We start from the raw sequence: 17,911 nt of genomic DNA, 5'->3' as shown, positions 1-17,911 counted from the left end.
TGCTTTTAAATGGCTTACTGATTTGACATTTCTGTTATTTAAAAATATATATATATATAATTCACCTTTATTTAACCAGGTAGGTCAGTTGAGGACAAGTTCTCATTTACAACTGCGACCTGGCCAAGATAAATCAAAGCAGTGCGATAAACAATGTAATTATCAAAAAGCATGTATTAAGTGGTTTATTCTGTGAGTAGGTCAGAAAAGGAACATCAAGCCACAGTAGTAAAATAAATAGTCAGAGGCTCTTTATTAAGTCCTGTTTATACAGTGTGCTAACATGTCACTCTCCTGTATCCAGATTGTGTGGCCTGTAGACGTTTCACCAAGAATTGGAGAAACTCAGGTCATGTTTACACCTGATATTAACATGTGACTTTCCAATCAAGATGATCACTATCAGTTTATGGCTCGGTGTGTCTATACATGTTATTAACATTACCATCAACTGACAGGTGGATCCAAGCCTGCCATCTTCTGATCACAAGCAGGTGTGCTAGCCACCGCTCCACACTGGCTCAGACCATAGCCAATGATAGAGGCCTCTAGTGGCCAAAAGGCTGTAATTAGCATGGGCTGATCCCTCCTGGTGACTGGAGTCATGTTCAACCAAGTCATCAGGAGGGATCTGCCAATCTTGAAGAAGAAAATTGACTACTTCAAAATGGAGATTGCCTCAATGGCGCTGCCCATGCTGTCACAGACGCTATAATGGCACGTAGAGGACTCATCTTTGTCTATCTATCTCTATGGCTCGGACAGACAACCATTCGTTCAGTTCACAGGGGTCCTGGAAGGCACTCGGATTACAGTTTGCATAAATTAGCCAGTTTGTTTAAATGACTGTCCTAAGAAATGTGTATTTATTTTACATCATTTGTGAAAGTCTGATGCGATTATTAATACATTATAACAAATAATGAAAAGTGAAGGATTGTGTGAACTGGCGCTCTAGGACAGCACACACATCACTGGCTGCTGGTTCCCATGGCAGCAGGTCTCTTAGTCCCCTCATTTGATTGACCGGATCCTTCTTGTTCACCATAGAGGAAACAGGAGTTTCCTATTAACCCACAGAATTCCATCAGACTGTCACTTTTCACTCCTCACTCTTCTCCCCTTCTTCCAACAAACACACTGTAGTTCTGTTTGTGTTGCTTCTAGTCTCTTTAGGTCTTGTGCCTCCAGGCCAAAGACCTATTTTTCTCTGCAGTGAGTCAGTCTTGGGTCAAGGGCTTTTGGGGACTTTGACTATAAACACCATGGGGTCTTTGGCCTTGTTGCTGAAAGCCCTGCGGATGATCTCCACAGCGTGGGGGTGAGTCACGCCCTGCAGGGACACTCCATCCACTGACACCAGCTCAAATCCAGCCTGGGGATGCAACCAGAGGAAGGAAGGTTAGAGTGAATACATTTGTCTTGTGCATGCTCTGTTGCTCTAGTTTGTGCACACACACACACATTGCCATCTTTCAATTCAACATCACTTTGCGTTGTTATTTGAGCTCAAAAACATAATTCTGATTGCATTGCTCTCTGTTCTTTCTATAATGTGGTGCCAAAGAGTCTAAATGCCCCGGTTCAAAACATGCATTACTCAAATAACCCCCCCCCCCCCCCTCAGATCAGTACTCTGCCCTCAAATAAAAGAGCTCCTTCAAAAGGCTTATTATAACAAGGAACCCTTGAGATTACCTTGGGCCTCTATCTCATCACTATGTTTGATTTCATCACTAGCTACATTCATATTTCCATTAATCAGGTCAAATCAAATTAGTTGGAAAAGATCTGAATGGAATGTGTGATGTTCATAAGGTGAAATGCTTATCTGAATGGTGGTTTATGGGTCAGGTTGTATTGAGACAGGTTGTAGCCTTAGAGCTTATAACAGGTCATAACACAGGTTAGAACAGCTGTACCTTCAGGACTTCACACGTGGAGGCGGCTCCTCCTGGGAAGATCTTCTCTATCTTCACCACCGGCTGCACCTTGGACTCCATCCCACCAGAGATACTGATACCTGGACCAGGAAAACAAAGGCATTATTTCATACACAAACAATCAAAAATGTGTTGAATTGTATGAGTGAAACATCACATTTGTATTGGCTCTGTTGTAAGCAACTTTGCTGACCCCTTTCTATAATAATTAATTCATAAATACATATTACAGAGAAGTACTGGAGGTGCAATTGTTTGGTAAACCATGAGGATGGCAAACTGACAACGTGACATAAGAATTTTACATGAACTCACCCAGTGACTGCTTAGTCTTGGAGATGCTGACGGTTTTGAACTCGTGCTCTATGACCGGCGCGCTGCCATTGAGGCCATTCTCAGAGGAGCTGGGATGCCCGTTCACCCGCTCCCTTCCCAACCCCTCTGCTGTGAAGTCAGCGTCCAGGCCAGAGCCAAACACCTGGGACAACAGGGGCCTGCTGCGTCGAGGAGCACTCTGCAGAGTGAACACAGTTTCTTTCTCCCTTTTATCAGTTTTCTCCTTTTTACCCTTGGAAGTCCCATTCCTGTAGGGAGACCTCCCCCGCTCTGAGATGGTATCTCCCTGGTTCATTGACACATCAAAGTGGACGGAGCGGACCGTACCACTGTGTCCTCGTAGAGTGGAGCGGGGATCGGTGGTGTTGCTGTGGGCCAGCAGCCAGTTGGGGAGCAGGGGGCTGACGAAGGGAGGACGGAGGGAGTCTGAGGAGGCGTAGCCATCCACTGGGACGTCCAGCAGGGGGGGGAATGCTCTGGAGGTATGGGTGTGCTGCTGCCGGGGGCTCTGGGACGCAGACAGACGCAGCCGCTCTAGCTCCTCCAGCAGCTGGCTCTCCCTCTCCACCTCCTGGGCACTGTGGAGCTCAAAGCCACCCTGGAAGTCTACATGGGGATTCAGGAGTCAGTGTAACAACCAAGATCCTGGAGAGCAGACTTGTGTTCCAACATGACTGTAAAACCGGTTTCCAACAATCATGGTCTTCAACCTGAACCACAATTAGTTGAATCAGGTGTGATAGTGCCGGGCTGGAACAAAAGCCTGCACTTCCTCCCCCAAGAATGAATGAAAGAAACACTGCTATACTGTAGATGGGACTGTACTGACCTGGAATGGGGGTGATGAGGTGTCGTCTGGGGGCTCGTCCAGACTGGGGGGAGCGCAGAAGTGGGGATCTGACTACATGATAAAGGAGGGGAGAAAAGGGGTGATTTAAAGAATGGAAATGCTTTCCTTTAAATATATTGTTGAATGTGTGGGGTAGTGTGTACATTACTCTGAATATTCATGTCTTTCCTCACCAGAACGGTACTTCAAAATATCATAGGCCTCCACTTCGAATGGGACCACCATGTTGTTGAAAAGCCCTAGGTCAGCTGGAGGCAGCAGCATTCTAAATCGGAAGAGAGACCGAGTTATTAGCTTATAAAAAGAACAGGATTGTTTTCATTGTCCAGTCATCAGATAATTGGATTTGTGAGTTAAGCCGAATGCTAAGTCCTTCAACTGGCCGTTCCCCTTCCTATCTAAATCCTTAAAGTGAATGTTGTTACTATTGTTGTTGCCTCTCTGTGTACCTGATCTCTCTCAGCAGCAACAGCTTCTCAGGCCGGTCCAGCACGGCCAGCAGGTGGCGCACCAGGTTCTCCACCACACGCTCTGTTATGTACTGCAAGAGAATAGTGACTATAACACAGCATGCACAAATCCATGGAATAAGGATGATAACAGTTCATATTTTTCGGTGCCTCTCCTGCCCAGGCCCCAGGCTCCATACCCGTCGGCAGGTCTTCATGACGGAGGCCACCTCGTCCTCACTCAGCAGCCTGCGGGCCATGCCCTCCACCACCCCCAGCATCTCTGGGTCCGGCCCGCTGGGTCTGCGCCTGCGCTCCCCATCTAGGGACATAACCAACACCCAGCTGATTGTAGTATACCAACTCAACTCTATAACAAACTAACTCTGGTTTTAGCCATACTTATACTCAGACACATTGACTCACAATGACAGAGTAAAACTCCGGTTGAAATAACAGCTAGTTGCACCATTGACTAACGTTATTCTCTTATAGTCTACAGGATGATTGAAGGTACTACTAACCTCCGCTTGCCCCGGATTTGGGGGGGGACTTGGAGCGCCCCTTGGAGGTGTCTCTCCTGCGACCCCTGAACAGCAGGTTGACAAAGGTCTTGGAGCGCTGTAGAGTGCTCCTCTCAGGATTCTTCCCTCCTTTCTGCTGTTTCCTCTGCTTCGTCTGCTTCACCTCTATGGCAGGACAGGAAGGAGACAGGGCCTCAACCAAACAAGACTATACTCAGTCATTTTACAAAAACAGGTTCTTCTGAGTTGTCCAATCGTTGCAGTAAACTCCCTTTCTATCTAAACCAGTCCACCCCTCTGGCCTCACCTGCTACAGTGACCTGGCTCTGGGAGCGATGGATGGGCTGACTCGGTCTACTGAGGGCCATTAGGACGGCCGTTTTGGGGGACTCTCCTCTCCCCCTGCCTCCCTCCCCTCCCTCCCCCCGGATGGCCGAGTCCTGCAGGAGGGTGGTGGCCCCCAGGCTGTGGCTAGTGTCCGCACCCATCCTGTGAGGCGAGGGGTCGGTCTGGATGGTGGTGTCAGTGCACTGGCCAGACTCAGACCTCTGGTCCTCAGTAGAGATACAGACGTCCACCATGTCCATGCCGAAGGGCAGGCTGGGGGGGAACATGACCTGAGACAGTCCGCTCAGAGAGGAGATAGGAGTCCCAGAGGACAAGGATGAGGCAGAGGAGTTGGAGTCCGAGCCCTGGGAGGAAGACGGCCGAGTCCCATTGCCAGTTGCCACTGAGAGAGAGGAGACACACACATCAGTACAGATATAGTGTTTGTTTTGAATTGTATGTGTGGAAGATCTATATTCAAAAATAAAAGTTAGCAAAAGTCCCCAGTGGCACGTTGCTTTCTTAAATAATTCAAAAACACACCTGAAACATAATATAGGCTACATGAGGTAAGGAGATGGTTACATACACTTGTTAAGCCACCTGTATTCTGCCACCATCTCCTTATAGGCAGGGTATCGTCCCGCTTCCTGCAAAGATGCGGCCAGAGATATGCAAATAGGTTACAGTAGAGTTCTTGACCCGTTCACAGGATCAAGAGTAACTCTAGAACCACAAAGACAGAGTCATATATAACGTAGAGAAAGAGCAGCAAAAAGGTCCACACGTCGACAACAAGCAATGGAAATGGTTCTCTTCCCAACACATATTCCACCTTTGACATGCTTCGTACTGTTATTTTCCCTAGTACTGGTAATGGTGTTTCCCTTAGAGGGGCCAAGGCGAGGTACAGAATTGGAGAACATTAAGGTACAAAATGCGCCTGTGTGCTTTTGATCATCACCTGATCCTGGCTGAGCTGCCAGGTGAATAATGCATGCGACCTGGCTATTTTTCACAGGGTGAAACCCAACCCGCCACAGGTAAAGTGAGCGAGCAATATTACGACTGTACGCCAGCTGTCTGCCCTGCCACGCAACCTGCTCTCTTGGTGTGTGTACTGTAGCAACGGTGTGTGTGTGTGAAAGAGAGAGACAGTGAGTGAGTGACTGTGTGGGCCATTTTCACTGACCAGTACAATTGGGCTACACACTTTCTCAATGGAGAGTAGTCATGGTTCATTCTGGAAGGTGATACACCTTCATTACCAGATCAGAAGCATGGATCTCCATGCGTAAATATGAACGCAGAGGTGGAAAAAATCTATAACAATCTCATTTGGATCTATATTGAATCACAGGCTCCAACTGTCTGTTTTCAAAGTCTTCGACGTTCAAGGTAGAAGGTCAAAGGTCAACCACACTCACCTTGATGGTCAGCATGATGTGTGTGTGGCTCTTCAGCACCTCCACGGCACTGCTGTGGCTGATGTCCTCAAAGCTTACACCGTTGGCCGCAAGGATCTGGTCGCCCATATTGATGCCGTTCCGTTCACCCAGACCACCAGGATCCAATCTGACACAGCACACATCATAATATCACTAAACAGCGAAGGGCATAAGTCCGGCACAGCACAGGAAACACAGACACTGCAAACTAAGCAAGGATTTAAATTATGAATTCAAAAAGCGGTTCAACTTTATTTTGAATTATTTCTTTGTTTCTCAAGCCGGAGATGTTACAGTATGAGCCTACTTGGAGACGTAGATGCCCAGGCCGAACTCCTTGCCCCCTCGGATGTTGAAGCCCAGGCAGTAGTCATCTGAGGTGGTGTAGAGGTGGATGATCCTCCGCAGGGCCCCATCTGAGCTGGCCACCGAGGCGGAGGGTGTACGCCCACTCTCCTCCACCACCATCCTACCGTGGATCAGATCCACCCTGCAATGGAGATATGTTATGGGGTCGAATGTTTTCGTGACGTACACTGGCACATATGGATACACACTGTAGTAGAGTTCTGCTTTATTATGAGTAATCAAACCATTGGCATACACTGAGTGTACAAAACATTATGAACACCTGCTCTTTCCATGACAGACTGACCAGGTGAATCCAGGTGAAATCTATGATCCCTTAATGATGTCACTTGTTAAATTCACTTCAAAATCAGTGTAGATGAAGGGGAGGTGACAGGTTAAAGAAGGATTTTTAAGCCTTGAGACAACTGAGACATGGATTGTGTATGTGCCATTCAGAGGGTGAATGGGCGAGACAAAATATTGAAGTGCCTTTGAGCGGGGTATGGTAGTAAGTGCCAGGCACACGGGTTTGAGTCTGTCAAGACCTGCAACGCTGCTGGGTTTTTTACACTCAACACTCAAGTGTATACTGGTGCATAAGGATATATACTGCAATAGAGTTATACTCACTAACATTTAGGCTAGGAGTAATCGAACCATTGATATATACTGTATACATGTGTATATATACATGTAAAGACATGATCAGACCTATATAAGTACTTAAAGATAAACTATGTAATTTAAGTTGCTAATTAGATAAAGCTTTATTGACAGGATTTTAACTAAACACAATCAAAGCAGTAAGACAATTCAAGGGGTGAAAGGGACTCACAATTCCAAACTGTGGCTCTGAATTGACAGAGAAAATGTGTAATTTATAATCAGAGGACGGTGCTTACCAGGTTGTCTTCTCTTTGGAGTAGCGGATACCAGGTACTTTGCCCACGCGTCTCACCACCATCCTCAGTCTGTTGTTCCCTGTCAGGACTTTAACTGCACTGCTCATAGTGATGCTCTCCAAGCTCACCCCATTCACCTCCACCAGCTTGTCCCCCACACACAGGCCTGCCTGCTCTGTGGACATATGCATTCGTAAAGTATTCAGACCCCATTACTTTTTCCACATTTTGTTACGTTGCAGCCTTATACTTCTAAAATTGTTTTTTTTTTCAAATCCATAAGTATTCAGACCCTTTACTCAGTACTTTGTTAAAGCCCCTATGGCAGCGATTACAGCCTCAAGTCTTCTTGGGTATGACGCTACAAGCTTGGCACACCTGTATTTGGGGAGTTTCTCCCATTCTTTTCCGCAGATCCTCTCAAGCTCTGTCAGGTGGGATGGGGAGGGTCGCTGCACAGCTATGCTCGATCGGGTTCAAGTCCGGGCTCTGGCTGGGCCACTCAAGGACATTCAGAGATAAAAATGCCATTGTAAAAATGGCGCCGGAGCAAAAGGCAGACGTTTTACGTGCCCCCAACCGATTGTGTTTTTGTTCGTTTATCTGCATTGTTTGTAACTTATTTTTTAAACTTATTTTGTACATAATGTTGCCGCTACCGTCCAAAAATAACTTCTAGACATCAGGACTGCGATTACTCACCACGGACTAGCAGAATCCTTTTTCTTCTTTCACAACTCCAATGAGCCCGAGGCGGAGGATATACGGCTCCCTCGGGAACAGGCCCCGACCCCAGTGATCTGCGTGAAGTGGAGGTGGAGAAAGAGAGGCCGGAGGGCGGGCTGCCTTCTGAGGAGTAGGAGGTGATCGAATAAACCCCCACTCCCCTCAATTCTGCTCGCAAACATGCAATCTTTGAACAATAACATGGACGAGTTATTGGGAAGATTAAACTACCAACGGGACATTAAAAACTGTAACATCTTATGCTTCACGGAGTCGTGGCTGAACGACGACAATATCAACATACAGCTGGCTGGTTATACGATGTACCGGCAGGATAGAACAGCGGCGTCTGGTAAGACAAGGGGCGGCGGTGTATGTATTTTTGTAAACAACAGCTGGTGCATGATATCTAAGGAAGTCTCGAGCCATTTTTTGTTTCACATGATAAGCATTACCTACCGAGAGAGTTTAATCTATATTCTTTGTAGCTGTTTACATACCACCACAGTCAGAGGCTGGCACTAAGATAGCATTGCATAAGCTGTATTCCGCCATAAGCAAACAAGAAAACGCTCACCTAGAGGAGGCGGCGCTCCTAGTAGCCGGGGACTTTAATGCAGGGAAACTTAAATCAGTTTTACCTCATTTCTATCAACATGTTAAATGTGCAACCAGAGGGAAAAGAACTCTGGACCACCTATACTCCACACACAGAGATGCATACAACACTCTCACTCCCCCTCCATTTGGCAAATATGACCATAATTCTATCCTCCTGATTCCTGCTTACAAAATAAAATTAAAGCAGGAAGCACCAGTGACTAGATGAAGCAGATGCTAAGCTACAGGACTGTTTTGCTAGCAGACTGGAATATGTTCCGGGATTCCTCCAATGGCATTGAGGAGTACACCACATCTGTCATTGACTTCATCAATAAGTGCATCGATGACGTCGTCCCCACAGTGACTGTACGTACAATTGAAGTCGGAAGTTTACATACACCTTAGCCAAATACATATAAACTCAGTCTTAGGTCAGTTAGGATCACCACTTTATTTTAAGAATGTGAAATGTTAGAATAATAGTAGAGAGAATGATTTATTTCAGCTTTTATTTATTTCATCACATTCCCAGTTGGTCAGAAGTTTACAAACACTCAATTAGTATTTGGTAGCATTGCCTTTAAATTGTTTAACTTAGGTCAAACGTTTCGGGTAGCCTTCCCAAAAGCTTGGGTGAATTTTGGCCCATGCCTCCTGACATAGCTGGTGTAACTGAGTCAGGTTTGTAGGCCTCCTTGCTTGCACACACTTTTTCAGTTCTGCCCAAAAATTTTCTATAGGATTGAGGTCAGGGCTTTGTGATGGCCATTCCAATACCTTGACTTTGTTGTCCTTAAGGCATTTTTCCACAACCTTGGAAGTATGCTTCGGGTCATTGTCCATTTGAAAGACCCATTTGCGACCAAACTTTAAGTTCCTGACTGATGTCTTGAGATGTTGCTTCAATATATCCACATAATTTTCCTACCTCATGATGCCATCTATTTTGTGAAGTGCACCAGTCCCTCCTGCAGCAAAGCACCCCCACTACATGATGCTGCCACCCCCGTGCTTCACTGTTGGGATGGTGTTCTTCGGCTTTTCCTCCAAACATAACGATGGTCATTATGGCCAAACAGTTCTATTTTCGTTTCATCAGACCAGAGGACATTTCTCCAGAAAGTACCATCTTTGTCCCCATGTGCAGTTGCAAACCGTAGTCTGGCTTTTTTATGGTGATTTTGGAGCAGTGGCTTCTTCCTTGCTGAGCGGCCTTTCAGGTTATGTCGATATAGGACTAATTTTACTGTGACTATAGATACTTTTGTACCTGTTTCCTCCAGCATCTTCACAAGGTCCTTTGCTGTTGTTCTGGGATTAATTTGCACTTTTTGCACCAAAGTATGTTCATCTCTAGGAGACAGAACACGTCTCCTTCCTGAGCGGTATGACGGCTGCTTGGTCCCATGGTGTTTATACTTGCTTACTATTGTTTGTACAGATGAACGTGGTCCCTTCAGGTGTTTGGAAATTGCTCCCATGGATGAACCAGACTTATGGAGGTCTACAATTATTTTTCTGAGGTCTTGGCTGATTTCTTTTGATTTTCCCATGATGTCAAGCAAAGAGGCACAGAGTTTGAAGGTAGGCCTTGAAATACATCCACAGGTACACCTCCAATTGACTCAAATTATGTCAATTAGCCTATCAGAAGCTTCTAAAGCCATGACATCCTTTTCTGGAATTTTCCAAGCTGTTTAAAGGCACAGTCAACTTAGTGTATGTAAACTTCTGACCCACTGGAATTGTGATACAGTGAATTATAAGTGAAATAATATGTCTGTAAACAATTGTTGGAAAAATTACTTGTGTCATGCACAAAGTAGATGTTCTAACCGACTTGCCAAAACTATAGTTTGTTAACAAGAAATGTGTGGAGTGGTTGAAAAACGAGTTTTAATGACTCCAACCTAAGTGTATGTAAATTTCCGACTTCAACTGTACATACCCCAACCAGAAACCATGGATTACAGGCAGCATCCGCACTGAGCTAAAGGCTAGAGCTGCTGCTTTCAAGGAGCGGTACTCTAACCCGGAAGCTTATAAGAAATCCCGCTATGCCCTCCGACGAACCATCAAACAGGCAAAGCTTCAATACAGGACTAAGATCGAGTCATACTACACCGGCTCTGACGCTCGTCGGATGTGGCAGTGCCTGCAAACCATTACAGACTAGAAAGGGAAGCACAGCCGAGAGCTGCCCAGTGACACGAGCCTACCGGACGAGCTAAACTACTTCTATGCTAGCTTTGAGGCAAATAACACTGAAACATGCATGAGACCACCAGCTGTACTGGAAGACTGTTTGATCACGCTCGCCGCAGCCGATGTGAGTAAGACCTTTAGACAGGTCAACAGTCACAAGGCTGCAGGGCCAGACAGATTACCAGGACGTGTACTGCGAGCATGCGCTGACCAACTAGAAAGTGTCTTCACTGACATTTTCAACCTCTCCCTGTCCGAGTCTGTAATACCAACATGTTTTAAGCAGCATAGTGCCTGTGCCCAAGAACACTAAGGTAACCAGCCTAAATGACTACTGACCCGTAGCACTCACGTCTGTAGCCATGAATTGCTTTGAAAGGCTGGTCATGGCTCACATCAACACCATCATCCCAGAAACCCTAGACCCACTCCAATTTGCATACCGCCCCAACAGATCTACAGATGATATGTGAGAATGCTATTCATTGACTACAGCTCAGCGTCGTGCCCTCAAAGCTCATCAATAAGCTAAGGACCCTGGGACTAAACACTTCCCTCTGCAACTGGATCCAGGACTTCCTGACAGGCTGCACCAGGTGGTAAGGGTAGGTAACAACACATCCGCCACGCTGATCCTCAACACAGGGGTCCCTCAGGGGTGCGTGCTCAGTCCCCTCCTGTACTCCCTGTTTACTCATGACTACACGGCCAGGCACGACTCCAACACCATCATTAAATTTGGCAATGACACAACAGTAGGCCTGATCAACGACAACAACGAGACAGCCTATTGGGAGGAGGTCAGAGATCTGGCCGTGTGGTGCCAGGACAACAACCTCTCCCTCAATGTGATCAATACAAAAGAGATAATTGTGGACTACAGAAACAAGAGGACCGAGCACGCCCCCATTCTCATCGACGGGGCTGCAGTGGAGCAGGTTGAGAGCTTCAAGTTCCTTGGTGTCCACATCACCAACAAACTAACATGGTCCAAGCACACCATGACAGTTGTGAAGCGGGCACGACAAAACCTGTTCGCCCTCAGGAGACTGGCATTGGTCCTCAGATCATCAAAAGGTTCTACAGCTGCACCTTTGAGAGCATCCTGACTGGTTGCATCACTGCCTGGTATGGCAACTGCTCGGCCTCCGACCGCAAGGCACTACAGAGGGTAGTGCGAACGGCCCAGTACATCACTGGGGCCAGGCTTCCTGCCATCCAGGACCTCTATACCAGGCGGTGTCAGAGGAAGGCCCTGAAAATTGTCAAAGACTCCAGCCGCCATAGTCATAGACTGTTCTCTCTGCTACCACATGGCAAGCGGTACTGGAGCGCCAAGTCTAGGTCCAAGAGGCTTCTAAACAGCTGCTATCCCAAGCCATAAGACTCCTGAACATCTAGTCAAATGGCTACCCAGACTATTCACATTGCCCCCCTCCCCTCTCCACACCACTGCCACTCTCTGTTGGCATCTATGCATAGTCACTTCAATTAACTCTATCTACATGTACATACTACCTCAACTAACCGGTGCCCTTGCACATTGACTCTGTACCGGCACATCCCTGTATATATTGTTATTTTTTACTGCTCCTCTTTAATTACTTGTTACTTTTATCTCTTATTCTTATCCATGTTTTTTTAAACTGCTCTGTCGGTTAGGGGCTCGTAAGTAAGCATTTCACTGTGAGGTCTACACCTGTTGATTTGTCCCAAAGCCACTCCTGCGTTGTCTTGGCTGTGTGCTTAGGGCTGTTGTCCTGTTGGAAGGTGAACCTTCTCCCCAGTCTGAGGTCCTGAGCGCTCTGGAGCAGGTTTTCATCAAGGATCTCTCTGTACTTTGCTCCGTTCATCTGTCCCTCGATCCTGACTAGTCTCCCAGTCCCTGCCGCTGAATAACATACCCACAGCATGATGCTTCCACCACCATGCTTCACCGTAAGGATGGTGCCAGGTTTCCTCCAGACGTGAAGCTTGGCATTCAGGCCAAAGAGTTCAATCTTGGTTTCATCAGACCAGAGAATCTTGTTTCTCATGGTCTGAGAGTCCTTTAGGTGCCTTTTGGCAAACTCCAAGCAGGCTGTCGTGTGCCCTTTACTGAGGAGTGGCTTCCTTCTGGCCACTCTACCATAAAGGCCTGATTGGTGGAGTGCTGCAGAGATGGTTGTCCTTCTGGAAGGTTCTCCCATCAACACAAAGGAACTCTGGAGCACTGTCAGAGTGACCATCAGGTTTGTAGTCACCTCCCTGATAAAGGCCCTTCTCCCCCGATTGCTCAGTTTGACCGGGAGGGCAGCTCTAGGAAGAGTCTTGGTGGTTCCAAACTTGTTCCATTTAAGAATGATGGAGGCCACTGTGTTCTTGGGGACCTTCAATGCTGCAGAAATGTTTTGGGACCCTTCCCCAGATCTGTGCCTCGACACAATCCTGTCTCGAAGCTCTACAGACAATTCCTTCGACCTCATGGCTTGGTTTTTGCTCTGACATGTACTGTCAACTGTGGAATCTTATATAGACAGGTGTGTGCTTTTCCAAATCATGTCCAATCAATTTAATTTACCACAGGTGGACTCCAATCAAGTTGTAGAAACATCTCAAGGATGATCAATGGAAACAGGATGCATCTGAGCTAAAATTCGAGTCTCATTTCAAAGGTTCTGAATACTTAAATATTTGCATTTATTTATTTGCAAACATTTCCAAAAACCTGTTTTTGCTTTGTCATTATGGGGTATTGTGTGTAGATTGACGAGTGGATTTAAAAAAAAAATCCATTTTAGAATAAGGCTGTAACGTAACAAAATGTGGAAGAAGTCAAGGGTTCTGAATACTTTCCGAATGCACTGTACAGTACATGCATGGACACAGACATACAGATGCAGACGCTCACACACACACAGTCGGTCTCTCAATTTAAAAACAGTCAAGGTAGAACAGTGTCACTCATGTTATGTCACACCTGTCATGTGTAGACTAAATGTGTAACACAGATATATAGTTGTCTGGATGTATTGTTTACCTGCGGAGCTGTTGTCCTCTACCTTGCTGACAAAGATGCTGAGGCCGTGCTCTGAGCCTCCACGCACGCTGAAGCCCAGCCTGCCGTCAACACTCTTATCCACTGTGACCGTATGGATGTCCTCACTGTCATCTCCACCTGACAAACACGTCATAGATCAATACAGATACTACCAGGTGAACTCCAAGAGAAAATTCTGTTGTAAGTTTGATGAGTGACACTTTGATAATATAAGGGATCACAAAAAGGCACCTTTTGCCTGTATGTCATATGGAGTTAATTTTATACCACAATTTATAATCTGTCTTCAAAGAGCTGAACACATTAATTTAAAAAACAAATGGTGCTTAACTTGTCTGTGTAGCAGTATATGGATTGTGATGAGGGGAGGCCTATATGCCAGACACTGGTCATGCCTTAGAGGGCACGCTGATCTGATCTGAGCCAATCTCTGGTGTGGTGTATCAGAGCGGCAGCCTCACCGTCCACAGGAGAGTTGATGAGGATGACCCGGCCCATGGGGGAGGAAGATTGGATTCCACGGCGCTGCTGCTTCCGGAGGAGGTGGTGCGTAGCCGTGCCTGACCTCTGAGTCCCGGGGGTTGCGTCCCTGCGGGAGGGGTCTGACGAGTGAGCCATGGCCAGGAGCTGGGTCCTCTTTCACACACGCCTACCCAGTACACACTCCTCCAGGGGCTCAGCGCTGGATGAAGGAGCCTAGAACAGAAGGAGATGGAGGCTCAGGGTTGCTGAAACCAGATAATAGTACAATTCAATGGCTTGAAATTGTCATAAATGCATGCACCGAAGCCAGAACATAAACTAGCAGAATATATTGGCACGATTGAGTAGCATGGTAACTTACCAGTGGAGATGGGTGGTTTGTGACATGTTGGCAGACCCTCCGCCTCCCTGGACTCACACTCTGGTCCATTCCTGGCCATGGTGAATCTCACTCCCCCACCTAACACCATGAGAAACACAGACCTGTCCAGTGTATGCAGGGTCAGATACCTCATCCAATTGAATAACCAACCAAATGTTATGTGCGAACTGATAAGGATACATGTTGCTCAATTATTTCCAAACATGCTGCAATTTCTTAGATCATATCGACTGTAGGTTGAGCAATGATGAACGGCTGAGCTCTTTTTGATAACGGGTTCTTAAGCTTACTTTCATCAACCTGCCTGACCCAATTACAGACACGATGTCACATGCTTTTGATGCCATGGATACCTTGGACTAAACTTAACCCAATGCGTGATAAACCCGGTGTCGTCATGAAGGAGGATTTCCCCCATGCGCCTACGGCTTGTCGGGACCTTGGACAGCGACGTTGAACTAACTGCGTAAATAGAATGCGCTGTTGGCAACATTATGTTAGTCAAGCATCCAAACTACTGGCATGTAAAGTAGGCCGGCCTTAAAGTACACTTCCCTTACTATTATATGTTTTATTAGAGGTAATGCGTACGTTATCTGCGTACGTTATCTGCGTAGTTCGTCAACAACAGCCACAGCCTGGGAGCTGTACAAAAGCCTACCATGGCATGTCTTGCCATTTCTATATAGTCTAAATAAAATAAATTAATTAAATAAAGCGCTCCGACAAAATGAATGGTACGGCTGATAAATACATTTATAAAAACTAAAGCGATGATAATGTGCAGATATTCACCAGCACCATTTCACCAGCAATGACTGACTACTAAGTTGCTGGAAGGTGTTAACGTTACATTAATTCACTCGACAGCATACAGATATCCTAGGATGAACTCAAGCTATTGTTTTAACCGGATTTTTAAGTTTTAACATTACCTTTGTCCATGTTGTGTTGAATGACCTAGCTCACCTGGGAAGAGCACAAAACTATCGAGGTCCCGCCCTCTACAGCAATGTTATTGGATGTCTTCATTTTGACTGGGACACAAAACTGCTTTCAGATTGGCTGCTGAACCAGCTCATCGTTCCTCTGAGTAGGAAATACAGGTAGGCAACTCATGGCAAATGGGCATACTATATCCTAATTTTATGAGCCATATTTTTCTAAAAGCCATAATAATCAATTTCTATATCAAATAAAGGTATTTGATCAAATCCACTGTGTCCTGGCATAAAAGCAGTCTTCATTTAGAGCGTTGGGCCAGTAACCGAAAGGTTGCCGAATCGAATCCCCGAACTGACAAGGGAAACATCTGTCGTTCTGTCCCTGGTATCCCCCTTTCCCCATTGTTCTTTCTTTTTTTTACATTGTCTAAATGATACTCCAGTGGAAACAAAAGGCTCAGTTTATTGTCCGTGAGGGTATACAGTACAATTCAACACAATTTTATCAGCCTGTCTGGTATGAGCTGGTTGTAGTGGTGGAACTGGGTGTAATGCATCAGCTCTGGTCCCTCAACAGTTTAGACCCAGACCATCATTAACACACTCACAGACCTACAACACCTTCAGCATTGTTAGAAGACATATCTAACATAGCGAAATGACTTGTGCAACACACCCTTACTGAACACTGAGGTCAAAATAGATCTATATACTTCATTTGTGTTTTCTTTGTATACGAATCTTAGCTTCTGTATATTGTTGAAGTCTTTGCTTTGCCTACCATACATACACTGAACAACATTTTTTACGCATCATGTAAAGTGTTGGTCCCATGTTTCATGAGCTGAAATAAAAGATCCCAGAAATGTTCCATATGCATAAAAAGCTTATTTCTCTCAAATATTGTGCACAACGTTGTTTACATCCCTGTTAGTGAGCATGTATCCTTTGCCAAGATAATCCGTCACCTGACAGGTGTGGCATATCAAGAAGCTGATTAAATAGCATCATCATCACACAGGTTCACCTTGTGCTGGGGACAATAAAAGGCCACTAAAATGTTCAGTTTTGTCACAACACAATGCCGCAGATTAAGTTTTGAGGGAGTATGCAATTAGCATGCTGACTGCAGGAATGTTCACCAGAGCTATTGCCAGAGAATTGAATGTTATTTCTCTACCATAAGTCGCCTCCAACATCGTTTTAGAGAATTTGGCAGTACGTCCAACCAGCCTCACAACCACAGACCATGTGCATGGCATTGTGTGGGTGAGCGAGCGATTTGCTGATGTCAACGTTGTGAACAGAGTGCCCCATGATGGCAGTGGGGTTATGGTATGGGCAGGCATAAACTAGGAACAACGAACACAATTGCATTTTATCGATGGCAATTTGAACGCACAAAAATACCCTGACAAGATCCTGTTGCCATCATGAGGCCCATTTTTTTAAAGGTACAGTACCAGTCAAAGGTTTGGACACACCTACTCATTCAAGGGTTTTTCTTTACTTTTACTATTTTCTACATTGTAGAATAATAGTGAATACATCAAAACTATGAAATAACACATATTGAATCATGTAGTAACCAAAAAAGTGTTAAACAAATCAAAATATAAAATATTAGATTCTTCAAAGTAGCCACCCTTTGCCTTGATGACAGCTTTGCACACGCTTGGCATTCTCTCAACCAGCTTCACCTGGAATGCTTTTCCAACAGTCTTGAAGGAGTTCCCACATATGCTGAGCACTTGTTGGCTGCTTTTCCTTCACTCTGTTGTCCAACTCATCCCAAAACATCTCAATTGGGTTGAGATCGGGTAGTTGTGGAGGCCAGGTCATCTGATGCAGCACTCCATCACTTTCTTTCTTGGTCAAATAGCCCTTACACAGCCTGGAGGTGTTGTGTCATTGTCCTGTTGAAAAACAAATGATAATCCCACTGAGCGCAAACCAGATGGGATGGTGAATCGCTGCAGAATGCTGTGGTAGCCATGCTGGTTAAGTGTGTTTTGAATTCTAAATAAATCACAGACAGTGTCACCAGCAAATCACCATCACACCTCCTCCTCCATGCTTCACGGTGGGAACCACACCTGTGGAGATCATCCGCTCACAAAGACACAGAGGTTGGAACCAAAAATCTAACATTTGGACTCATCAGACCAAAGGACAAATTTCCACCGGTCTACCGTCCATTGCTTGTGTTTCTTAGCCCAAACAAGTCTCTTCTTCTTATTGGTGTCCTTAGTAGTGGTTTCTTTGCAGCAATTCAACCATGAAGGCCTGATTCACGCAGTCTCCTCTGTACAGTTGATGTTAAGATGTGTCTGTTACTTGAACTCTGTAAAGCATTTACTTGGGCTATAATTTCTGAGGCTGGTAACTCTAATGAACT

General features: G+C 45.7%; 1 protein-coding gene across 1 annotated transcript; it reads right to left on the bottom strand.

Moving 5' to 3' along the window:
* Positions 1-229: 229 nt before the first annotated feature.
* On the bottom strand, positions 230-16,427 carry LOC120046224 (PDZ domain-containing protein 7-like). Its single transcript, XM_038991277.1, has 16 exons — positions 14,549-16,427; positions 14,166-14,400; positions 13,684-13,821; positions 7,131-7,305; positions 6,185-6,367; positions 5,857-6,004; positions 5,019-5,079; positions 4,410-4,832; positions 4,103-4,267; positions 3,779-3,900; positions 3,579-3,670; positions 3,303-3,394; positions 3,109-3,180; positions 2,259-2,885; positions 1,923-2,023; positions 230-1,375 (listed from the first exon to the last, which is right to left on the bottom strand). The coding sequence occupies exons 2-16, from the start codon at positions 14,320-14,322 to the stop codon at positions 1,232-1,234; spliced, it is 2,700 nt and encodes an 899-aa protein (XP_038847205.1). The 5' UTR covers positions 14,323-14,400; positions 14,549-16,427; the 3' UTR covers positions 230-1,231.
* Positions 16,428-17,911: the final 1,484 nt, after the last annotated feature.

The sequence above is a fragment of the Salvelinus namaycush genome, chromosome 4 (genome assembly GCF_016432855.1).
Source record: "Salvelinus namaycush isolate Seneca chromosome 4, SaNama_1.0, whole genome shotgun sequence".
Taxonomy (NCBI): domain Eukaryota; kingdom Metazoa; phylum Chordata; class Actinopteri; order Salmoniformes; family Salmonidae; genus Salvelinus; species Salvelinus namaycush.
Note: the sequence above shows the minus strand (reverse complement) of the source record. Positions and strands in the feature narration are given on the sequence as shown.

What these genes read in the sequence shown, in the direction of transcription:
- LOC120046224 (XM_038991277.1), bottom strand. Translation starts at nt 14,322, where the DNA reads ATGGCTCACTCGTCAGACCCCTCCCGCAGGGACGCAACCCCCGGGACT. An exon ending in AGAGGACAACAGCTCCGCAG is followed by an intron (nt 7,306 to 13,683) that starts GTAAACAATACA and finishes ATATGTCCACAG; the next exon opens with AGCAGGCAGGCCTGTGTGTG. An exon ending in CAAATCCGGGGCAAGCGGAG is followed by an intron (nt 3,901 to 4,102) that starts GTTAGTAGTACC and finishes TTATGTCCCTAG; the next exon opens with ATGGGGAGCGCAGGCGCAGA.